This window comes from Chanodichthys erythropterus, chromosome 8 (assembly GCF_024489055.1).
Source record: "Chanodichthys erythropterus isolate Z2021 chromosome 8, ASM2448905v1, whole genome shotgun sequence".
Classification (NCBI taxonomy): Eukaryota; Metazoa; Chordata; class Actinopteri; order Cypriniformes; family Xenocyprididae; genus Chanodichthys; species Chanodichthys erythropterus.
Window position 1 is genome coordinate 8148182 of NC_090228.1, and position 25929 is coordinate 8174110.

At 37.4% G+C, this 25929-nt stretch overlaps 2 protein-coding genes and 2 non-coding genes across 6 annotated transcripts in view; all 4 read left to right on the forward strand.

The window, feature by feature from the left end:
• The first annotated feature begins 214 nt into the window (after positions 1 to 214).
• On the forward strand, positions 215 to 301 carry trnay-gua (transfer RNA tyrosine (anticodon GUA)). Its single transcript is given in 2 exon segments — positions 215 to 251; positions 266 to 301. It is a non-coding gene; the product is annotated as a tRNA-Tyr (tRNA).
• Positions 302 to 516: 215 nt separating this feature from the next.
• trnay-gua (transfer RNA tyrosine (anticodon GUA)) lies at positions 517 to 604 on the forward strand. Its single transcript is given in 2 exon segments — positions 517 to 553; positions 569 to 604. It is a non-coding gene; the product is annotated as a tRNA-Tyr (tRNA).
• A 389-nt stretch (positions 605 to 993) lies between these two features.
• Positions 994 to 6111, forward strand: naf1 (nuclear assembly factor 1 homolog (S. cerevisiae)). The gene is made up of 9 exons (XM_067390948.1): positions 994 to 1091; positions 1928 to 2601; positions 2764 to 2935; positions 3415 to 3508; positions 4687 to 4769; positions 4884 to 5044; positions 5155 to 5206; positions 5365 to 5455; positions 5590 to 6111. The coding sequence occupies exons 1-9, from the start codon at positions 1053 to 1055 to the stop codon at positions 5910 to 5912; spliced, it is 1689 nt and encodes a 562-aa protein (XP_067247049.1). The 5' UTR covers positions 994 to 1052; the 3' UTR covers positions 5913 to 6111.
• A 3939-nt stretch (positions 6112 to 10050) lies between these two features.
• Positions 10051 to 25929, forward strand: part of ccdc136b (coiled-coil domain containing 136b) — a 36942-nt gene continuing 21063 nt past the window's right edge. For 2 of the 3 annotated variants that reach the window (XM_067391709.1, XM_067391707.1), the window contains exons 1-2: positions 10051 to 10171; positions 10422 to 10663. In XM_067391709.1, the coding sequence (XP_067247810.1) occupies positions 10609 to 10663 (55 nt within the window). In that variant the 5' untranslated portion in view covers positions 10051 to 10171; positions 10422 to 10608. Of the gene's footprint in view, positions 10172 to 10421; positions 10664 to 14761; positions 14903 to 25929 lie in introns of those variants that run through there. The other variant, XM_067391708.1, reaches the window with a different exon arrangement.

Below are 25929 nucleotides of genomic sequence, written 5' to 3' on the forward strand. Positions count from 1 at the left end.
CGTGTTGTCTTGTAACCAGTCTATGCTTGTAACCTAAATGTAGATCTGATGTTCATATTTAACATTTTTGTTGGCATGAAGATATTTAGTTCTCAACAACTTTATCTGGTAGAGAACGACATGCACTGTACGGTTACCTCAGCCTCTCATGAATAATTAAATAACATTGTGATTGGTTGTTGATAGACCAATTGGATTTCACCGCCATGTCAGGCCTTCGATAGCTCAGTTGGTAGAGCGGAGGACTGTAGTGGTCTAAGCTGGCATCCTTAGGTCGCTGGTTCGAATCCGGCTCGAAGGAAAACGTTTATTTGGTTCGGTTTATTCGCAGCCAGCAGTGATAAATTATCTGGCAAACACTCTGTCTACACTGTTTTCAGATCATCCACACTTCTTCCTCAGATAAAGAATTATCTTATTGCTGGTAATATTCGCGTAACCGCGCCGACTAAATTATTTTAGTTTGGCAATGCTAGGCGTATGACTAAATTCCATTGCACATGACGTCACTACATACCTTCGATAGCTCAGTTGGTAGAGCGGAGGACTGTAGAGGCTTAACACTGACATCCTTAGGTCGCTGGTTCGAATCCGGCTCGAAGGAGTTGATTTTTCTATGACACTTTTAAGGATTTAATTCCAGCTTTATACTGATTCGGCAGTGCCTCGTCTGCCTGTATAAATACCTGACATGCCATTTAATTTGTCAAACAATGAAAAGAAGAGAATAATTGTGGTCCATTCCAGATAGTAACGTTACATCTGTTTTTCTTTTCTAAGGAAAAGCCAGCTTGTGCTCTTAATATATATGTACACACACAAAGTATTACAGTATTTTATATTATATATATATATATATATATATATATATATATATATATATACACTTAACAAATGTTTAATTTATTTAAACAAAAAATATATATATTATTTATTATTTATTAATAATTGGGCCTTTTATTTTGAAAAGGACTTTATGGTTCCTGTTGTTGTGACGCATATGACGTAAAAAAAGCGATTTCTTCACGCTGTTCTCACATGGAAACCTAAACATGGAGAATTCAAGCACAGAGAACGTAATTGATGGCCAGGTAAAGAATGTTCTATATCATTAATATGTTTGATAATTTATATTCATTTTGGCACGCACTGACCAAGTACTGACTGTTAGAAAAGTGTAAATATATACTTCAAGCGTGAATTATCGATAATTGAGCATGCACATCAACCATGAATATTACTTGGGTCACTATTATTATCAGATAGTGGGTGATACAACTCACATTGGAAGTTAACTGTCACATTTATGATACTAAATTGGATTGCAAGTCACGGCATCACGAATATCCGTACTGCCACCCTCCTTAGTTACTTTAATCTTACTTAAAGGTACAGTTTTGTTAAATAAAATAAATATTACGCATAAAGTAATGAATAGCGCTTTTGAGAAGTATCATTAAAATGATTTTCACTCACTTGAGGTGAAGAATCTAGACATCAGTCTTCTAGAAAAAGCTGTTTTATTCTACCTGTAGCGGGTCGCCCTCATGGACGCAGGTTGATATCACGTGACCGTGAACTATAATAATATATTTGCATATTTATATAAAGTGCTTTCAGTTAGTGCTCAAGGCATTTTAAAATGTATAAACGTCTTTTTTTTTTTTTTGTTAACAACATTGTCCTTGTTCTTTTTAAGTAAAGAAATTCAAGAATACAATTATACAAATCTAGAACCCACCCCTCGTAGACTTCGAGAAAAGTAGATATATAATCGTAAAAGAATATCTAAACAAAATAACAACAGACACAATATACATACTACAGACATAACAGAACTAGCATAGCAGACATTTAAGTCTATTTCAATTTGTATTTGTATTATTCTCTTATCTAACCTCTTCTCTCAAACTCATTTCGTTTCCAGGATCAAAGTGAGACCAAATCTGAAAACGAGAAAATGGAATTGGATATTAATACAACAGAGTTTCAGACTGAAACGAAAGGTGATCAGAGCGCTGGTCCGCAACTTGGACCAACAGATGAAACCTGCACCAGTAGTCAATCTGAACAAATAGAAGATCAGATCTCCAGCATTCAGTCTGAACATATAGAAGATCAATGCAGCAGGGGTCAGCTTGGACCAGCAGAAGGTCCGTACACTGGTGATCAGTCTATAGACACTGAAGGTCAGAGCTCCAGTATTCAGTCTGAACAGAAGTCAAGCGGTCATCTTAGACCAACATTAGAACCGTGCACCAGTGATCTTTCTGGACTGGCAGATCAGATGTCCGTTATTCAGTCTGAACAAACCGGAGATCAGAGCTCCAGCATTCAATCTGAACAAACCAGTGAGCAGAAGTCAAGCGGTCAACTTGGACCAACATCAGAACCGTGCATCAGTCATCTTTCTGGACTGGCAAGCGATCAGATGTCCGTTATTCAGTCTGATCAAACAGGAGGTCAGAGCTCCAGCATTCAGACTGGACCTGCAAAGATGCAGTGTGGAGTTGTGGTTAGTCCACACTCTGGCACGGGTTCATTGGCTCTGTTGGGCATGCAGTACAGAGGAAACAGCTCGGATGACAACTGTTCAGACAGGTAAAATTGTTATCTTGTTATCTTCAGTTAAACTCCTTCTGCTCTAGCACTATCACATGAAGCTCATATACAATAATTGTATGATTTTATGTACATAAAGTAAAGCTAGTCATAATGATTATTTAATGATTAATGCTTAACGATTATTTTTATGTTATTCAGTGACTCAGACTCGTCGTCCTCCACATCATCCTCCTCATCGTCCTCATCCTCTTCTTCTACTGAGCCTCTTGAGGTAGTGATGAACAATGCAGATGATGATGATGGAGTTGTTGCCATGGGCAATGAGAAGAAGCCAGTACCATTGAAAACCCATGATGAGTTGCTTATTGAGGTGAGGGAATGAGCTATAATAGACCACTCCTTTTCTTCTAAACAGCAGTTATGGCCTAATTTTTAGATTCGGACTTGTAACCCCAAGGTTGCAGGTTCGAGTTTCAGTACTGGCAGGAAATATAGGTGGAGGAGTGAATGAACAGCACTTTCTTCCACTCACATTACCTACAAGTGAGGTGCCCTTGAGCAAAGCACCTAACCTCCAATCACTCCCCGGGCGCCGCAGCAAAAACGGCTGCCCACTGCTCCGGGTGTGCACTTGGATGGGTGAAATACAGAGCACAAATTCCGAGTATGGGAACACCATACTTGGCTACATGTCACATTACTTTGTTTATAAACCAAATTGATGTGTTTCTAAAATTGGTTTCTTTGTTTAGTATGTTTAAAACTAAACTAAATCTGCCTTGTTATCGAATCAACCAAGATGTTAATGCCAGGCATAAATGAGAAATAATGTATCTTCTGTGTGTTCAGGACCTTCCTGCAGTGGAGAACCTGATCATCAGTCTTCCAGAGGATACAGAGATGGAGCCCATTGGCACGATATCAAGCATTGTGGAGCAATTGGGTATGTAGGCATCTTGTGGAAAAATTAGAGATGCACCGATGTACCGGCCAACAATCTGTTTCGGCCGATAAAAGCTATTGTTATCACAAGCAGCCATCGGCCGCCGATGATCAGGGCCGATTATATCCTGTCAATCAAAAGGTTGCGGAAAAACGTGTTCACACTGCAACTCATACATACTGTGTGTGAAGAAAATCACTCTTGTGACGTTAAACCAGGCTCTTTTTGACCCTATGAATCACCTGTAATTCAAGCCAGAGTTGCCAGGTTTGTTTTTTTCCCCTACAAAAAATTATTTGTAGCTCCTCCCACCCAATAATCGCAAAAAGCTTTGTGCTTTGTTACTTCTGTCAGATTAAAAGTTTCAGTTTTCAAATTCTGTCCATTTTTATCATGAAATTCAAAAAATAAATGGCGTTTTGATGCTCTTAAATGCGACGTGTCAGATCGCTGTAATGCCTCGGTTCAGGCGGCAGCGCGCAAGTCTTTTTTTTCCTCTTCAATACAAATTACGTCTCGAAAAACATGCATGAACATCAAAGGTATGTTGAAAAACATAGTACAACTTACCAGAATGTATCACGTCTCATGTAATCACTTTATTTGTGTTTCAACCGTGGAAAGACTTCAATAAAACCGCGTGTGGACAATATGTCACATCATGTCTACTAAGTTTTATACAAACATTTAAGTTTTTATTTGAGTGTAATTATTATATCTGAAAATAAACAGCAGCTGAATATAATACCTCTGTTGTTAACTGTAACCTCTAATATTGTAGTGTACCATATGAGAGGGTTCCCTGCATAGTTTGCAACGTTTTATAGGAGAGATTTTTTTTTTTCCTTAAGAAAAACCAAACTATCGGTATCGGCATTGGCTGATATCGTTCTGAATAATCGGCTATCGGTATTGGCGGTGAAATTTAGTACCGGTGCATCTCTAGAAAAAATTATTAGTTTTAAATAACCTTGTTCTATTTTAATAAATTCTAAAATGTAATTTAATCCTGTGATGGCTGAGCATAATTACTCTAGTCTTCAGTGTCGCATGATCCTTCAGAAATCAATTTTCCACTAGTCAAAACTAAAAAACATCTTCGGTAAAAGACACCATTTAGGTTTTGTTTTGGCTGAATTTAAAGAACATTTCATACAAAATGGATTCATTTTATTTAGTGATCGTGGAGTCATACAAGAACACACCAGCACTGAATGAAGACAGTGTGCTATTCAACAAAAACAGAAACTCTGTTGGCAAGGTCAGTATCAATTATCCATCTGTGCCAGATTTATTTCCCAAACTTTTTGTAACAGTCTTTAAATCTGTTAAACAGTTGTTTTGTGGGACTAAAAGGTTGTTGTTTTCTCCTCAGGTCTTTGAAATCTTCGGGCCGGTTTGTCAGCCCTACTACGTTTTGAGGTTCAACTCCCATGACGATATTGACCAGAAAGATGTTAAAGTTCGAGACCCGGTTTACTTCGCCCCTAAAATTAAAGATTTCACAGACTACATTTTTACAGAGCGGCTCCATGAGTAAGTACCTCACCATTTCGAGCGGAAAGCTTGGGTGTGCCTCAGTTTTATTGATATACGCTTTGTGGTATTTTTCCACAAACATTTGCAAATTATTCCTCTCAAACAAGGACCAAAGGCTCAGATGCATCCTGGAAGAATGACCAGGAACCACCCCCTGAGGTAAATGTGCCCTTTTCATAACAATTATTTGGGAAATCAGGTCAGCAAAGGCTTAATCTCTGTGGAGAGAGTGATATCCTGCTTTAATATGTCATCAGTGTTATCTGTTAATAAGTGATGGTTTAGCCTCTCCGCTGATTGGTTTTTATCCTGCTTAGGCACTTGACTTCAGTGATGATGAGCAAGAGAAGCTGGCCAAACAGAAGCTGAAAGAACAAAAGAGACGGCAGCAAAACGATTCTGACTCAGGTGGGTCAATCATTTTATGTCCACATTTTTGCAATGTTGCAAGCTGAATTCGATCCTGCATCACCCACACAAGCACCATGACGTAATGTGCACATGCGCTAACCACTCTCTCTTAACCACTTTTTTTTTAACAGAGGATGAATCGGATGCCCATAAAGCGCCTCAAAAAGCAGGCCGGCGGAAGCCCCGACAGAACCGCAACGTTCCCCGTGGGCAGCACCACAATCGCGGCGGCGGTTTTCATAGCAACTATCACGCTCACCCCCACTTCCCACCTGACTACATGTTCCCCCATCCAGATCCACACATGTTTCCTTTCCAGCACCCAATGATGCCACCCTTTCCCAGACCGCCACCCTTTCACATGGGCATGGCCCCGTGGCCCCCAGGGCCCAATCAGGGCTTTATGTTCCAGCCCCCACCTCCTCCTCCTCCACCACCTCCATTTAATCAGTAAACCTGTGACTGAATCCTCTTCACAACCTGCGCCCTTAAAGGGATCACAATCTTTGCATACTAATATAACTGTATACAGGTGTGTAGTGTGCATTAAACCTAACTGTATATTGTTAGTGCAATTTTTCATTTTGTATTAAAATGATTAATTTCTTTATACTGTATTATTTTTCAGTAAGTCTCTTTCACTGTGTGGTGTTAGACACAGCTGCTTTGTACATTTATTACAAAGTATACACTTCAAAAATTTGATTAATGTTCCTTTTTTTTTTTTGTAGTGTGGCTCAGAAGTGCAAAAATAACAAATGTAAATCACCTGAACAGTGTAGAAAGCTCGCATTTGTCAGCTGCATACATCATTGAGCCTGCCCCATTTCAGTAAAGTAACCATTATATTCCAAAGTAATGAGGAAATTACAATTCACGATTCATTAATATAACTTAATTTAAATAATTTTAAGACTTATTTCCCCCACCCTGGAAGTTTGTTGAGGCCCCGCCCCTCTGGTTGAGAACCAATGATTTAGTCCAGTCTGCTCTATTATCTAAAATGACACTCGTGGTCTATACTGTCTTTTTTCCATCTTTAACCAAACATATTCAAAATGGCATCAGCTCTGTTACCTACAGTATATCCCATGATTCCATATACCTTTTACTACTGATGTTATGGATGTTCTGGAATGCTCTTGTCTTTCCATTGTTTAGAAGCTGTAATTCTGACCTCAGTATCCCAAGCATTGTGACTCAAGGTCACAGTGCGTTTCCAGCAGATTGGCAGGGCCCAGGGCAACACAATCCATCTGGGAACTGGCAGTTTCATTTGCTTCCGTCCAATATGGGGCACCTGGATGGGAAGTGTGGACTGCGACTGCTATCTCAAGCATGTATGAGCCACTGAAACAGGAAGGAAATTACTGTGGTTTATTTTGCAGTTACATATTGCTCATTTTATAATTGGGGGTACATTTACTAAATAAAGATTTACTTATTTATTTTTATTATAGATTTTCATTTTAAGAGATGTTATGCAAAATTCAAAAAACTGCAAAGCATAACAATTTATCCAACATTGTTGATGGCCAATTAGGTTAAAATAATCCTTGGCAATATATTATTGATAAAATGTTGAAAAAACGGGAAAACTTAATCTGTTCACCACAGAAGAAAATAATAATATATGACGCTAGTCGCTGTGTGTTTTGATGAACCAGTTTTTGGTTGCATAGGGATATTGTGTCAGTAACATAGTTGACATATAACTTTTGCGAACATAAGAAAATAAGATGGACAACAAAACCAGTCATAAGTCGCACGGGTATATTTGTAGCAATAGCAAACAATACATTGTATGGGTCAAAATTATCGATTTTTCTTTTATGCCCAAAATTATTAGGATATTAAGTAAAGATCATGTTCCATGAAGATAGGCTGCTTTGTAAATGTATCAAAAATGTATTATTGTGAGGGGACTTCATTGCTGAGGACTTCATTTGGACATCTTTAAAGGCGATTTTCTCAATATTTTGATTTTTTTATTTAATTTTTTGCACCCTCAGATTCCAGATACCAAATATTGTCCCAACAAACCATACATCAATGGAAAGCTTATTTATTCAGCTTTTCTCAATTTCAAATTTTTTTTAATGACTTTTATGTCTGTTTTTGTGGTTCAGGGTCGCATATTCTTAAAGAAAATTAAATGTAAACTCAATTGTAGCATTTAGATTTTAGAAATAATTTTAATATAATGTTGACTAATAAGTAAAGGTGGTACAGCGGCCACGTGGTACAAGGTCTTAGCTCTCAGAAAATTACGAGTTTACACGTTGCAATTACATGTTCTACAAGCGCGTGAAGGCCTTTTACAGTTCGGTTTTCATGGCGTGAACGCACCTTGAAACATAGGGTACACAAATTAATTAAAATGAAGGAATTTAAAAATTGCATTTTCTATTTTAAATTATTTTATTTCTCTTAACTTAAGAGAATTTTAGGGGGAAATAAAAAATCTCAACAATGGAAATTTTCCAACGGCCTAACTTAACCTAGAATGACATATCGATCCTTACCTGTGGCAGATCGTATTTCTGCAGCTACAAAGGAGTCCTTGTCCGTTTGTTGGCTTTGAGCTTAAAACATCGATTCCCTGTGAGCTTTTTCGGTGTGTTTATGTGAAACACAGAGATAAAATGATCGAAACGGATTCCTGTATTACCACGTCGCCTTGAGCAGGTGTATCTGTGTAAGTATGTGATTAAACTTTCAACTTACGCTTTACACAGAACCCCTATCAGTTTCTGATGATGTCCTTTTTTGTTTTAAGGTGTCATTTAAGGGGAACATTCTTGGCCCTGTATCAGCGGTGAGTCAGTTTCTCTCACTGCCAGCGGACAGCTCGGTTGCCAAGCAACGCCATCAGGTTGCTGTGATAGAGTGGCAGCTCGTCTCGTTTTGTCTCTCGCGCGCTGACACGAATGTCCTACAACCTGAATGGTTTTGCAAACAAAGATTCTTCTGAGCTACCGCGAATTGCAAAATATTTCTCTCAGGCAGCTGTTGCTTCTTAATGAGGGAAGAAGTTTCCTTCCCTTATGGCGTAGTAATTGATAGCGCAATACTACTGTTCATTGCATCTCTCAACAATAAGACAGGTCATTGTTCATCGATATATTACGTGTATATGCTAATTTAACCAAGATGTGAGTTACAAATGAGAGTTTTACTTCCCACTGGCATTTCTAGTCTTGTTTGTTCTGGTGTGTTTGTGTTTATGCATAGGCCTATTGATGAAATATATACATATGTCTTCTGTTTCAGGATGTTTTATTTTTCAGGGCTTTGTAATGCCGTGTCGTGTCGTGTCGTCACGTCTTGCTCGGATATCTGCATGAACTGACCCTAAACATGCTGCGAGTTTCAGTACGAGGCCTTCATGTTGTTTGATTTCATCTTGCTGGGAGTTTAAAGACCAGATCTGTCTAAATCACACTCGGAATGTAAATATACTGTGCCTCAATAATCAATGATAGGTACAATTAATAATAAAATAAAATATTAAACTAGTTTTCAAAAAATTAAGACTCAATAAACTTTGATAATATTTTAATTAGTGCTGTCAAATCGATTAATCGCGATTAATTGCATCGGTAACACTTTATTTTACAGTGTCATTGTTACATGTAATTATTATAGTAATAACTAGAAATTATGCATAATTACATGCAATTAACCCTGAACCAAACACTCATTCTTACCATTAACCTATAGTAAGTACATGCAGTTAATTATTATTACTCAGTACTTAAATGTATAATTACACTGTAATACTGAAACCTTAAAATAAAGTGTTACCATTGCATCTAACAAAAGTATTTTTAAAATGATTTCTATGTTATTATTTAACTTTTTTATTTTTTTTCCAATCAACTTAGGTAATGTAGTTCACATAACATAATATTTTGAGTTTCTGTTGATTAAACCAATCGCCTTCATTGTATTAACTCAAAATTTTAATTTAAGTGAACTCAAAATTTTAAGGTTACCAGGTAACTTTTTAAGTTAACCCAACAATTCTTTTTTTGCAGTGTATATATAATATATATAATCTATATATATATATACACACACACAATCACGATTATTGCGATTAATCAAATCTAACATATACATTTGTGAATATATATATATATATATATATATATATATATATATATATATATATATATATATATATATATACAGACTTTTATGTTAGATGCTATTAATCGCGATTAATCGATTTCACAGTACTAATTTTAATTTATAATAATTGAATAAAAATAATACATAAACAAACTAACAAATGGCATGCAACCAACTTTGGAAATATAGTTACAAAAATATTAAAATATTTTCTAATTATGAAGACTTAAATATTAAACTTTTATCATATTTATTAATTAAATTAAATATAATTAAATATGTATATTAGTGCAAAAGCATCAAAATGCTCCCAAAATCCAGCTGATTTAAATCTGTGAGAAAATGGACCACACAAAGCAATCAAAGAGTTAACAGATGAGAAAAGAGCAAACTGAGGTAAAAGATAAAGGGGGAGCAAGAGAGCTAGAGGGAGTGAGTGAGCGAGAGAGAGAGAGGGGGGAAGGAAGGAGGGAGAGCAGACGAGAGGAGTGCACGCAGTAAACGAAAGATAATGCACAGCGAGTAACGGAGACGTAAGCTGTCAGTGTCCTGAGCTGCGCACAGATCTCATTAAAGGTAAGCAGACCAATGCTTTCTGTGTGTTTGAGAGTCAGAGAATGATCATGTTGCTGAAATCCCCTTGATGCTGTGCAGTGTTTCAAGCTTTGTTTTGTAAGGAGACAATAAGAAACCGAGAGAGAGAGAGAGAGAGAACAGCACAGTTGTTCAGGAAGAGCAATAAATCATCTGTAAGCAGTTTAGACGGTGATGTCTGCAGTTGAAGGGATATTGAACTGATCTGTGTGTATTTGTGTGTGTGTTTCAGGATGTATCGACCGTCGCAGCACAGTGTGTGTGGAGCCTGACATTCCTCGCAGGGCTGTGTGTGATTGTCCCTCCTGTTTTCTGACCATTATCACTGCGCCTGCTTCATTGGCGTGCGTGTGTTTGGACATCTAACCCCCCTCTAACCCCTACCCCCCCACTTCCTGAGGCCTGTCGCCACGACAACCATGGACTGCGGATTGCGTCTGCCGCCCGTCATTGAGGAGGTCTTGGATCCTGCAGGTGTGTGTGTGTGTGATGTTTCTACAGGTGCTCATTTGTGCAGTGATGCATGAAATAATTATTGTTTTCTCTAGCCCTACCTCCATCTGCATTGTTATCTGGTCTGTCATGAGGCAGAAGGTTGTTTAGAAGGATGAGGCTGTCTGATGTTATATAGAAACTGACAATCAGTATGACAGTTTCTCAGTCAAATGTGAGGTTATGTGAATGTCTTGGTTAAGACAAATATGTGTAGATAAACAACAAACAAAACAGGTTATTATAAAATGGTGGTGGTTTACTGTTTGTTAGCCTTCTAATGCACTTGCTACAATGCAAAAATGATTTTTGTTTTTGTTTCCAGTAGAAATATCAGTAACACTTTACTTAAATGGTTAGTTCACCCAAAAAATGGAAATTCTGTCATTAATTACTTACCCTCATGTCGTTCCAAACCCATAAGACTTCCATTCATCTTCAGAACACAAATTAAGATATTTTTGATCTGAGAGGTATCTGACTCGTCCATAGACTCATCCATCCATATAACCACCACTTTCATGGTCTAGAAAGATAATAAAAACATTGTTAAAACAGTCAATGTGACTACGGTGGTTCAACCTTAATGTTATAAAGAGACAAGAATACTTTTTGTGCGGCATAACAAAAATGGCGACTTCATTCAACTATATATTTATAAAATTAAGGTTGAACCACTGTAGTCACGTTGACTATTTTAATAATGTCTTAAGTGTCCCTTTTTGGACCTTGAAAGTGGAGGTTAAATTGCAGTCTGTTGAGGAGTCAGATACCTCTCGGATTTCATCAAAAATATCTTAATTTGTGTTCCAAAGATGAACGAAATTCTTAGAGGTGTGGAACAACATGACGGTGATTAATGACAGAATTTTAATTTTTGGGTGAACTAACCCTGGTATTCATGATGTACATTTAATTGCATTCTATCTTGTTTTTGTCATGTATTTTAGTATTTTAATGCATTATACTTTCTAAAGGTTTATTAATGAATAGAAGTATTATAATGTATTAACTGTTATTCATGTATTCATTATACAGTGCATCATAAGGTGCATTACAAGGCATAAATAATGTGTTAAAATACTTTTGTAATGCATATAAAGGCTTTAAGTAAAGTTTTAACACAATATCTGAAGATTCTTAAAACAAGATAAATTTACTTCAGAAGTTCAGAAGCAAAATTGCGTAAGATATTAAAATCTATCTACTGTATCATTGTATCTGTCTGTCTGTCTGTCCATCCATCCATTGAATCCATCCATCCATTGAATCCATCCATCCATTGAATCCATCCATCCATTGAATCCATCCATCCATCCATCCATCCATCCATCCATCCATCCATCCAAATCAACCTACAAATGGCTAATTTATAGTTATCTCTACATATTAAGAGATAGGAAAAGTATTTTAACATTAAAGAAATATATATATATTATATAGATTTCAAACTTTACAAAATTGCCAAATTTCACACCATTGGTTCTCATGCTTCATATGACTCATCTTGTCAACCAGCCAAGTTTGGTTCGCTGTGGTCTGCTAGTGTGTGTCGGCTAGTAAATTAAGCCTGTTTTGTTTTTGCGCACTGTATATTTACAAGAAAATGGAGCAGCTTTGCTACCGTAAATAAAAAGGCTTTGAAGATGTGCAGCAAGGGGTTATGGGAAACCACATACTTGCTTTCTGATATGTTGCATGCTCACTGGGGTGTTGTTATGAAACTATTATATTTTGAGTGTTTGTCAGCATACATTTTTTTTGTGCACGCTAATGCTGTAGATTTCTCCTTAGAAGGGCTTTTATGCCTTAAATAGCTGTTGTGTGCAGACTAGAGGGATTGTTTTAAATTGTGCCTCTGATCAAAAGCAGCACCGAAACTTCAAAGCTTCAGTCCCAACGTCTCCATCTCCATTCCTTCGTTCCCAAAGAACCTCGCCCCCTGCGACAAGATGCATAAGTATTGTACTTGATCTGACTTTTGTATTACCCCAGTAAATCGGGACATATGTTTCTGTAGGTGGACTTGAGATGGAGAGATAGTTTGAAGGAGGTTTAGAAGCTCGTACAGTGTCTGGGGAGAAAGAGGATCATTTTAGCACAGCACTTCCATGTCACACCACACACATGCCTCTTATTTGCAGTGCTTCCTTGACAATTCCCTCTAAATGCCCTGCTGATTTAGCCAGCAGTGATGGTGCTGCCTTCCTCTCCTCCATCCACCAGACGCCCACGTTTCACATTATTCGAGTGCCACTTGCATTCCCTGTCCACCCCCGGATGATGAAACACACGTTCTTTCTCTCACCGCCCACATTCTGGGTGCCATAGCACCTACAAAGTTTAGGTTCAGTCAAACCCCAAAAGTTTTTGCTACCACAGCTCATTTACATATAGAGGCCCTTTCTCATTTCATGCTTGTTTAAGTCTTTGTCCATTCGAATTGTCCTAGAAAACTTCACTGAGTACTGACGTCAAGAGATTGAACGTTTAGAATTTCCATGCAGCCTGTTTTTTTTTGTCTTTTCACACTGATAGGGAAGTCTGTTTTCAACTTCCTTAGTTTGTGAAATCAAAAGAAGTTTACACCTAAAATGTACTTACAATGGAAGTCTATGGGGTTTCGCATTGAGGGAAACATTAAAATACACAGTCGTGAAAATATAGCCAGAAGACTTAAACATTATGGTCTGCTTTCACAGACAGGTCTTATATTAAGCCAGGACTAGACCTTAGTTCAATTAGGACATTTAAGTAGCTTTTATAAACATGCCTTAGAAAAAGAATTACTGGTGTGCACCTTGAGACAAAACAATGGCACTGACATATATTAAGATATGTCACTGCAAGTTGCTTTCAGTGAAGATAACTCAAACATGCCTTTTAGTCTGGGATTAGGCTTAAGCCTTTTCTGTGGAACCGGGCATATACGTCTTAACATGGCACCATATTCACAAACTCCTGTTATGACCATGTAGTCATTAAACCTGTTACTTTTTAAATAAAATGCAGAAAAACACCAGAAAGACATTGTTTGTCCATATGGAATAGTCATTTTAAATTGAGATTTTTGGCAACATTACTGCTAAAAAAAATTTTTACAAACATATAGGCTGCAAATTTTGGCTTAGAAATGTCTTGTGTCAAAGACTTTTCTTCAAGGACACTTGTACTATACACATTTTGTTTTGTTTGTACAAACAGAAGGATGTATTGAATTTTCTGAGGTAATTGATCACATGCTAGAGCTGTATGATTAAACGTTAAAAGATTGTGATCTCATTCCTAATTGACAACAATCTGCAAGAATTTAAGTTTATAGTTAAACACTGATGTCTATGGAAGCGATCAAAATAGAGCAAATCAACTTTTGAAAGTAACTCGGTGCTTCAAATAATGATTGTATCAATTACATTGATATGCCACTAGGTGGCGACTGTTAAAAAAAAAAAAGTATTTTTCATTAAAACATTCATTCACGAGATTTGTTCAGAAACTCTGATTCATCCAGTAATTAAACAAGTGAAGTATTTATGAGTGAGTCATTGAATCATTAAATAAGCTGCAGCAATTTATATTTTTTCAGAACCTGTTATTTTGTTGTCTGTTCAGAATTGTGGGAGAATCGTGATCTCTAAACTAGTACTGTCAAGTCGATTAATTGTGATTAATCATATCTAACATAAGTGTTTACATAATATATGTGTGTATATATATTATTATATTTATATATTATATATGTGCGCATCTGTGTGTGTGTATATGTGCTATATGTGTATATAATGTAAACAAACCTTTATCTTAGATGCGATTTATTCACGATTAATCGATTTTACAGCACTATTTGAAACTAAAAAAAACATGATTCTCAATTTATTCAGAATGGTGCAGCTCCTACCCGTGCCACAAAATTAACTTATTTTGAACCCAGAATGTTCCTTTGTTCTTGTTTATATGTTGCGGAGGTTTACATACGTTGACCAAATTACAAAAACAAGGCATACTGCAGCTTTCCTTCCTCCAAATCTTCCTCTCCTCCTTCCTGCGGGTTTCCTCCCTCTGTTGCTCGCTGACCCCATCTCGGATGTGAGGAGTGGCTCTTTAGAACGTTCCAGAAGAGCTGACAGCGGGAATCTCAAGGGCAGTTCGAGTGAGATCACGCTCTGTTAGCAAGAAAAGTTACATGCAGGGAGAGATAGTGTATATGCGCCGCACATGCGGGTAAGTGAGGGCCCACACACACAGAAAAAACTTTCTCATGAAGGAGTCCACTGAGAGCGCAGGCTTTGGGAGTTTCTGCTTTTGGAGTTTTAGAGATCGAACTCGCTTTTCTTTCCGCTTATTTTTCTCTCTCATCTTCTTGTGTTTGTGAGATTTGTGTGCTTGTTCTCAAAACATACAATTTAGAATTGACCCAATTTATTTCTCTAATCCATCAGAGGACATTATTCTTAAGGAAAAAAAGTCTGTTTTTTTATATTCTTTCATCCAAACTTCCTCCACCAATTAAATTACTTTTATTTTCTGATGATGTAACACAGATGGACAAGGAAAAATGGAAAAATAATATTAATCTCCGGATGTTATGGGGAAGTTGGTTTTCCAAAGTTGCAATGTGGTTGCTAGGGTGTTATAAATGATTTTAACATGTTGATATGTGGTTTCTAGGGTGTACTGAGTGGTTTAGCATGTTGCTATGCGTGTTCTGAGTGGTTTTAGCACAGTTTTATGTGGTTGCTGCTAGGGTGTTCTAAGTGGTGTTACCTTGTCACTATGTGGTTGCTGGGGTGTTCTGAATGGTCTTACCACATTGCTATGTGGTTTCTAGGGTGTTCTGAGTGGTCTTACCTCGTTGCTGTGTGGTTTCTAGGTTGCTTTGAGTGGTCTTACCTCGTTGCTATGGAGTTGAGGGTGCTCTGAGTGGTCTTACTTCATTACTGTGTGGTTACTAGGGTGCTCTGAGTGGTCTAACCTCATTGCTATGTGTTTGCTAGGGTGCACTGAGTGGTCTTTCCTCATTGCTATGTGTTTGCTAGGGTGCTCTGAGTGGTCTTACCTCGTTGCTATGTGGTTACTAGGGTGCTCTGAGTGGTCTTACCTCGTTGCTATGTGGTTACTAGGGTGCTCTGAGTGGTCTAACCTCATTGCTATGTGTTTGCTAGGGTGCTCTGAGTGGTCTAACCTCATTGCTATGTGTTTGCTAGGGTGCACTGAGTGGTCTTTCCTCATTGCTACGTGTTTGCTAGGGTGCTCTGAGTGGTCTTACCTCGTTGCTATGTGGTTACTAGGGTGCTCTGAGTGGTCTAACCTCATTGCTATGTGTTTGCTAGGGTGCTCTGAGTGGTCTAACCTCATTGCTATGTGTTTGCTAGGGTGCTTTGAGTGGTCTTACCTCGTTGCTATGTGGTTACTAGGGTGCTCTGAGTGGTCTAACCTCATTGCTATGTGTTTGCTAGGGTGCTCTGAGTGGTCTAACCTCATTGCTATGTGTTTGCTAGGGTGCACTGAGTGGTCTTTCCTCATTGCTACGTGTTTGCTAGGGTGCTCTGAGTGGTCTTACCTCGTTGCTATGTGGTTACTAGGGTGCTCTGAGTGGTCTTACCTCATTGCTATGGGGTTGCTAGGGGGCTCTGAGTGGTTTTACATTGTTGCTATGTGTTTGCTAGGGTGCTCTGAGTGGTCCTACCTCGTTGCTATGGTGTTGAGGGTGCTCTGAGTGGTCTTACTTCATTACTATGTGGTTACTAGGGTGCTCTGAGTGGTCTTACCTCATTACAATGTGGTTGCTAGGGTGCTCTGAGGGGTTTTACATTGTTGCTATGTGTTTGCTAGGGGGCTCTGAGTGGTCTAACCTCGTTGCTATGTGTTTTCTAGGGTGCACTGAGTGGTCTTTCTTCGTTGCTACGTGTTTGCTAGGGTGTTCTGAGTGGTCTTACCTCGTTGCTATGTGTTTGCTAGGGTGCACTGAGTGGTCTTTCCTCATTGCTACGTGTTTGCTAGGGTGCTCTGAGTGGTCTTACCTCGTTGCTATGTGGTTACTAGGGTGCTCTGAGTGGTCTAACCTCATTGCTATGTGTTTGCTAGGGTGCACTGAGTGGTCTTTCCTCATTGCTACGTGTTTGCTAGGGTGCTCTGAGTGGTCTTACCTCGTTGCTATGTGGTTACTAGGGTGCTCTGAGTGGTCTTACCTCATTGCTATGGGGTTGCTAGGGGGCTCTGAGTGGTTTTACATTGTTGCTATGTGTTTGCTAGGGTGCTCTGAGTGGTCCTACCTCGTTGCTATGGTGTTGAGGGTGCTCTGAGTGGTCTTACTTCATTACTATGTGGTTACTAAGGTGCTCTGAGTGGTCTAACCTCGTTGCTATGTGTTTTCTAGGGTGCACTGAGAGGTCTTTCCTCGTTGCTACATGTTTGTTAGGGTGCTCTGAGTGGTCTTACCTCATTGCTATGGGGTTGCTAGGGGGCTCTGAGTGGTCTTACCTCGTTGCTATGTGGTTACTAGGGTGCTCTGAGTGGTCTTACCTCATTACAATGTGGTTGCTAGGGTGCTCTGAGGGGTTTTACATTGTTGCTATGTGTTTGCTAGGGGGCTCTGAGTGGTCTAACCTCGTTGCTATGTGTTTTCTAGGGTGCACTGAGTGGTCTTTCTTCGTTGCTACGTGTTTGCTAGGGTGTTCTGAGTGGTCTTACCTCGTTGCTATGGGGTTGCTATGGGGCTCTGAGTGGTCTTACCTTGTTACTTTTCAACCTTGTTCTAGTGTATAGTGTTTAAATGTTCATTGAATTGATTTGATTGATTTGGTGGATTTTTTACATTATATAACTCCTCAGACAACAAGGTTTTGTATGTAATTTTTTATTATGCATGTTAAGAGCAAAAAGATCCCAGTAAGAGCTATTGGGGCTTGGGCAGGGGGCTGTAACCAAGGCAACAAGGCGAGAGCGTGTGAATTCCTGCAAACTTTAACGTCATACAGCTCCTCCTTTTGCGTCTGTCAGAGTGCGAAACCAACAAACTCGTTTTTCGGTGCCACTTTCTCCTTGCCTTCTCCCATTCTCCTGCTTCCCACTTGTGCCCCTCCTCCCTTTCTTTTTCTCTCCTCTTCTCTCATTCTACCTTTCTTCCTGCCAAGCCAGGATAGAGGCGACGTGAATAATTCATGCCTCTCCTCACTGCGCCAGAAATGTGACACGCGTACACATACATTTAAAGCACTCTAATGCTTCTGGGACCCGGTGATATCTCACTTAAACCCAACTCTCACGCTACCTATGCCAAATTTATGTTAAATATTTTATTTCAGCTTCATAAAACACATCGGTTTATTCTCTTATTCTTTAAGAAAATGCGTTTGATTTTGATGTTTCCTCTTTGTGTTTATAGAGAAATTAATCCGATTGGGAAGGACACAGTCAGTGTGAGCCCTTTATACACAAGGCTTGTCTTACAGTACTCTGCATGTGTTTGTAATGGTCAGTGATGTGTGTCAAGGTTTCAGACTTGACGGCTCTACCACACAGCGGGCAAAAAGCTCAGATATCGTGCTAACAGGACCAACAGAGATAAAGGATATATTTGTTCTATTCTAAATCTTTTATGTGTTTTTCTTGTCGGACTAGGGGGCCTCTGGCTCTTAAATTGAAACATTTAGGAACCAAATAACTAAGAAAAATTACAGAATCGTCAATTTTTTAATCCTCAATTAAAAAACTAAAAACATTAAAATAAAAGCTAATGTGAAATATTAATAAATACTATATAAATAATACTATAATATCAGTGCTCACAGAGAGTTTGTTGTGAACCGAGGGTACTTTTACACAACAACGATGTAAAAGAAATGGAAAAGTGTTTTCTTTGTACAGATGACAGTCAAAGCGACCCCTTTTCACATGGATCCGCGAAAACGATTAAAAAAATATGCATGCCAGGTCAGTTGGCGATGTCACTTTGTAAAGAAAGACTACGCGTCTGCGCACATATTCTTTTACAGAGCACTCATACCAGATCTGCGTTTTTGTTTTTTACACGGAGATAATAACTGTATCGTTTTCAAAAAATTGCACTTTGGAACCCGTTTTCAAAAGTTAGCATTTTCAGGCCCCCAAAATGCCGTTTTCGTGTAAATGAACAGCCAAAACGCATAAAAAGTTTCCATTTTTAGTTGAAAACGGTGTACTGTGAATGGCTTTGATTGTATGAAAGTCTGACGAGATGCTTTCTGCTACTTTGGTAATGTCTAGGTTGTCATCACTTAATGAGAACTAATTAACAGTGTTACACTAGCTAAGAAGAGAGCAGACATAGACACATAATTGGAGTGTTTGGAGAATACGTAATCGTCCCCCACCTGTGAGGCCTCATTGATATTCCTGAAACACAGGTCTGTGCTCATAAGCGGATGCTAATTTACATTGTGTTAGTGTGTATGTGTCTGGTAGGGCTATACAAGCGCTGTTTAATGCATGTTCGAGACATAGAAAACTCTCCTCTGCTCTCTGCATTGAGTGCATGCAGGCAATATGAAATCAAAATTGACCATATTTGCTCGCTTAATAAATGTCCTTCAACTTGTGTATAATTCATCAGCGCACATTATTGTAATGTAAAAAAGACATTCGTCAACTTTCTCCATCATTGAAATGAAAGATTATTTTGATTAATCCAGTCAGTGCTGTTTCTTAAAGGAATAGTTCACAGAAATAGGACATTTTGTCATTTATTTATGAGCCCTCATGCCTTTCCAATCCCATGTCTTAAAGTTCTCTGTGGAACACAAAAGGAGATGTTTTACAGAATGTCCCGGTTACGATATAATGAAAGTGAATGGGGATGTGGAGCTATAAAGATAACAAAAAAAAGCCATTTATAGTCAAATTTAGCAGAGCTAGGCATTATTTTCAGAATATATAATCAAGCTGTTGAGATTTGCTATATTGTATATATTGCTTTAGGTGAGTATACTGTATGTATATGGATAAAGTTTAAAGGTGCCCTAGAATTAAAAATTTAATTTATATTGGCATAGTTAAATAACAAGAGTTCAGTACATGGAAATGACATACAGTGAGTCTCAAACACCATTGTTTCCTCCTTCTTATATAAATCTCATTTGTTTAAAAGACCTCCGAAGAACAGGCAAATCTCAACATAACACCGACTGTTACGTAACAGTGGGGGTGTACATCCCCAGTATTTGTATATGCCAGCCTATGATCGAGTCATTATACAAGGGCAGCCAGTATTAACGTCTGGATGTGCACAGCTGAATCATCAGACTAGGTAAGCAAGCAAGGACAACAGCGAAAAATGGCAGATGGAGCATTAATAACTGACATGATCCATGATAACATGATATTTTTAGTGATATTTGTAATTTGTCTTTCTAAATGTTTCGTTAGCATGTTGCTAATGTACTGTTAAATGTGGTTAAAGCTACCATCGTTTCTTACTGTATTCACGGAGACGAGAGCCGTCGCTATTTTCATTATTAAACACTTGCAGTCTGTATAATTCATAAACACAACTTCATTCTTTATAAATCTCTCCAACAGTGTGTAATGTAAGCTTTAGCCACGGAGCACCATCAAACTCATTCAGAATCAAATTTAAACATCCAAATAAATACAATACTCACATAATCCGATGTATGCATGCAGTATGCATGATGAACACTTTGTAAAGATCCATTTTGAGGGTTATATTAGCTGTGTAAACTTTTTTTATGCACCATTTAAGGCAAGCGCGAGCTCCGGCGGCGGAGAGCGCGAGCATTTAAAGGGGCCGCAGCATGAATCGGCGCATTTCTAATTATGCCCCAAAATAGGCAGATAAAAAATTAATAAAAAAAATCTATGGGGGTATTTTGAGCTGAAACTTCACAGACACATTCAGGGGACACCTTAGACTTATATTACATCTTGTAAAAAAACGTTCGATGGCACCTTTAATATACATATATATCCAACTTTAAAAACCTGTCTCTCACCATGAATATAGCCATAGAAGCTGGCATGGCATAAAAAAAAAAAAAAAAAAGAAAAGAAAAAACTTTAAATATATCACTGGACGATAGTATAGTGTACATTTTGCAACAATATAAACAATCAAGCAATTAAGATTTGCTATATAGTATATATCGATTTGTGTGAGTGTACTTTATATGTGGGTAAGTTTTGGACATACTTGGAGACATAACATTTGTTATGTGGAGATATTGAGGATTATGAAACCTGTAAGATTTTGTTCAGTCTATAACTATTCTTGTAGTGATTTTGTGATGTGTATCATTGCCACTGTTAAATGATGCATACAAATGACAAGGTTAACATTTCAATCATATTACCCACCTCTAGGCAGTTTACCTGAGGAGTTAATCGAAAGTCATGGCATAATGCATTGTACATAGTACATAATATCTTTAGTGCGCAAGCCAAAGGCAACTGTGACAAGAAATTAAAAACTTATAGGCCCGGTTTCACAGACAGGGCTTAGCCTAAACCAGGATTAGACCTTAGTTCAATTAGGATATTTAAGTAACTTTTATAAATGTTCACTAGAAAAAAACATTAGTGGTGTTCATCTTGAGACAAAACAATGGCACTGACATATTTTAAGATCTGTCAGTACAAGTTACTTTCAGTTATAACGGCTCAAACATGCATTTTAGTTTAAGGACTAACTTAAGCCTTGTCTGTGAAACCGGGGGCTAATGGAAAATGGAGAGAAAACCCTGTTAACATTCATGTTTATTGTATGGAATAGAGCAGCATGAACATTCTGCAAAACGTCTTCTTTTGTGTTCCACAGAAGAACGTAAGTAATATAGGTTTGGAACTGCATAAATGTGAGTAAATGATGACAGAATTGTAATTTTTGGGGAAACTGTCCGTTTAAGAGCAATGAGAACCACAGGGCCCATCATTAGTATTTTTTTTTCACTGCAAAAATTATGTTCTACCATAGTATTTTTGTCCTGTTTTCTAGTACAAATATCTAAATCTTCTTAAATGAAGATGCAATTACTTGAGAAGCAAAATGACAAATTCATTTTGATAAATTTTTCAGAAAACAAGACATAATTTTGCTTCCCAAGTCAATATATTTTGGTTTAAGAATGTTTAGATATTTTTACTGGAAAACAAGACAATAATTTTTTGCAATGTTGTGTGCATTTGCTTGTATGTCCCTGTCGGTGACTGCTACAGACCTCTTTCCCATGCATCTGTTTTTCACCAGAGCTGTCAGTTTAATAACTGACAGGCACCGTTTAGCCAGCTCAGTCTGGGTCCTTTTCACAGAGATGCTGCAGTCTATACTTACCCTGTGGTTTGCTGCAGGCTTATACAACACCAAACACCGACCGCATCGCTTCCCTCAGTCAAAACCCTAAAGCAAACGATCTGGGAGCCCGCTTGATTTCACGAGCAGCTGTTTAACATTGACAAGTGCGACTTTGGGAAGATGTATTTCTGAGCACTTTAGGTTTTGCACAACACTGCAGCTGCAGTACTTGTTTTTGGCATGTGTTAACTATGGAAAAACAGCTCACTGCATTGCAGACATGCTTTAATAATGAGGAATGCAATTTAAGTAGAAAATGTCTTGCATGGTTAACTGTGTGTGCAAGAGTCTAGGCTTTGTGTTTTGTGAATGTATGCGTGTGGAAGGTGTTTGCTCTACCCTTGCTCCTTGATTTCCCAGGGGCCATTGTGACTGTGTCAGTCATCTTTCCTCTTCTCAGTGCTGTGCTGAGCTTATTAATGATGTTTAGACTCTGATTTTCAGTGCGGCTCATATGATGCCGACAGACTGCATTAGATTAAGCATTTAAATATTATTTTTGGATTTGATGGATAGCTTGAGACTAAAAGGCTGAAGATGATGTATGTGTGTGTTAAGGTTAAGGTCAGTGTAGTGTTACCCTGGTCTAGCAGTGAGAGTGAAAGCAGCGCTATAAACAGGAAACTGATGTCACCATCTGGATTTAAGCCAGACACGGGCTGATCACGGACAGAAAGTGCCTATATAAAGTCCTATTATGTATAATAGGGGTCTTTCAGGGTCTTTGAATGGAGCAACCCCCTGTTACATATTAAAAGGCATTTAAATAATAATTTTTGATGTGCACAGTGCATAAATACATAAGCATACATAAACTTGTAAGTCACATTTGAAATTAATGAAATATATTTCATTTTTGCAGTTAAGAATGAACTTATTAATTTTTTTATTATTTTATATATATATATATATATATATATATATATTTATATATTTTTTTTTTTTTTTTTTTTTTTATTTTATTATGACCCTGCAGCATTGCTGTGACCCTTGAAATATATATATTTTTTGTCGTGTATTTGTAAACAGTTATGCATATAGTTGTAATGTCCCCTCCCTCATTGAGATCATATCACTCTGATTGGCTGCTAATAGTATTGACATTATGACTGACACGTCAGTACACAGAAGATAACATAATCAATCAATCAATCAATCTCTGAATCAACTAATCAGCTTTTATTGGCCAAGTATGCTTAGCATACAAGGAATTTTTCACTGGTATAATGCGTACCACATGTATAGGCAATGTATTATATTAATTAATAATTTTAATGGTAATTAATTAATTAGTAGTAATACTTAAGTGTGAAAAAAAGAATGATAGTGTGTATAAGAAAAAAGGAAGAGCGCAAGACATTTGAATATATCACTGTTGGATTGATGTTGTTTTTGTTATGAAAACCACATCAATCACACATCATCAACATCAAATAATAATTACACTGGATTTCTTGCCAGGGCCACAGGCTGATCCTGAAGCTATGCTTATGACTGGAATGATATTAATTCTCTGAGCTCATGAGAACTATGTTTGTGTGTGTTTGTTTGTCACGATCGTGATGGAACTCTTTGCAGGTCGATATTTAATGCCACTCATGATATTAAGATCTAATATGGCCTCCATTCATGATCTGAAATTAAATTGTTTCATTTTTATTATCTCCAAAGCACTAAATGCTCATTTTCAAATGAATTGTGTCAGTTGTTTTGTAAATGCATGTTCTGATCTCAGAGTTTGGTTTATATCTCACTTTAATACCATTTCTCATTTATTTATTGCAACGGCAGATTCTGTCATGAAATGATAATCAGCAAAATTACAAAAATAAAGGAACGGGACTCTTGCATTATCTTAAATATTCACACTATGCCTTTTAGAACAAAGAGGCCTATTCTTGGGCTGTTTCCATTAAGAATCATTATACACAAGTGAAAATCACATGAATCTGAGTTCAACAGGAAGTGAGGCCTCTGCATTCTGTTTTGCATTCTGTGTAGTGTTAGATTGTGCTATTTAGTATGGAGTTGAATGTACTTTTGTGATGCAGTATACAGTTAAAGGGGTCATACCATGCATTTTATTAAATTATAGTTTTACATTATTATTTTATTTATGATTTTTAAATATGATTTAAAACATAACTACAATAGTACATACATAACTACTATAATTTGTTTTATAATTTTTTATAATTTGGAATATATTTTTAGTTATTTTAGTTTTAGACCAAATTTCGTGATATACCCCCTTTAAATTTTAAAATTGTTATATATATATATATATATATATATATAGACACACACTTATGTTGTGTATATGGGTCAATGACGTGGTGGGTCTTTTTTTTTGTCCAAAGGCCTTAATAATAATAAAAAACTAAAATATTACATCCAAAGTATGTAAGGTAATACAACTAGATCTCTTTCATTAAATCCAAAAGGTTTTAAATATATTTTGCTACATATAATATTTTATTATCCTTATTATATTATAGGTATTTTAAAGATTCTGACATGTCAAAAATTCATTCGGTTTAACCATCCAAAGGCCAATACAGCCATTTCATTTGTGATTAAACTATCTTTAAATGTAATGTATATATTTTTATTCTGGCATGATAAAATTGTATTAAAATTATGTGTAGAAGTCATTGCTTGGTTATGAGAAAGAATGTCCGGAAAAATTAATTTCATTGATGTCATTCGGAGTAATTAATATAATGGGACCATTTTGGATCAAGTCATGCGGTCAATATCATGTGACAGGATGTGACATCATTCATACACCTGCAAAGGTTGTGAAGCAAAGTAACTAACTCTCTTTTAACTATTTGAAAAATTCATGTTTTCATTTGCTCATACGCATGTCCCGAAACATCAGGTCATTCAGTGCAACAGCTATAAAACATGGAAATGTTGTAATATTTTAAAAACTATCTCCATCCTTTTACAAACCTTATTCGTCAATGACCCATATATTTACAGAACAATTAGTTTTGTTCGCTACTTTCTACTAGTTATTTAGAAAACCACAGAGGCTTCTGTTGTGTAACATGGCCCATCCGTTCTGATGGATGGTTCATGATTGTGGTGTGTGTTACATATCCAGTGATGATCCGGATGTCAGTGTGCATGTTAAAATAATTTTCTGTCCCCACAGAATAATTCATAGCTCAGATACACTGGATAAAGCTGATTTGGTGCTATCAAAGCTGCCTGTAATCCTGTGAGCTTAAGACCCTGCTTGTGCTGCTGTTTCAGCCTGTGTGTGTGTGTGTGAGTTTCCCCACTGGTTCATTATTATTTGATAGATGTTTGAAAGACTTTAATCTGCAAAGCATGATCAATAAAACGGCACAGGGCTCATTACAGTGGGATAAATCTCATTCGGGAAGAGAGAGGGAAATGAGAGAAAACAAACCAGATGAAAAGAGAAAGAGGGAGTGAACGGGAGAAAGGAAGACTGAGGAATGGAGGGGGAGGAGTTGCTGGCAAGACAATTCATTTTCCGCACCGACAGATTCCGTTAATCCCACACAGGCATCTGATCTAAGAGGATCAGAGAGGTGAATCGTCTAGTCAGGTCTGGCATGGCCGACTGTCTCCTCTGTCCTGTTTGTGGACTTCAGATCGTTCTGAGTTTGTCAAAGCAAAAGCATTAACAAATTTTCATTTGCATTGTGATATTATAGACATATATCATTGATTCGGCTAATTTATTCAAGATACCGCTCTAAGGTATATGGATCGATTCATATAGTTGTGCATAAATGTGCAACGTCTCAGAAATGTTCTGTAAATGGATGTGGCATATGATACCCACTGAGGTGTTCAAGCCTGTCTTCACTTATAATAAAAGAATTGTTTACAAGCATGAAAGTTTTACAAGCATAAATTATTA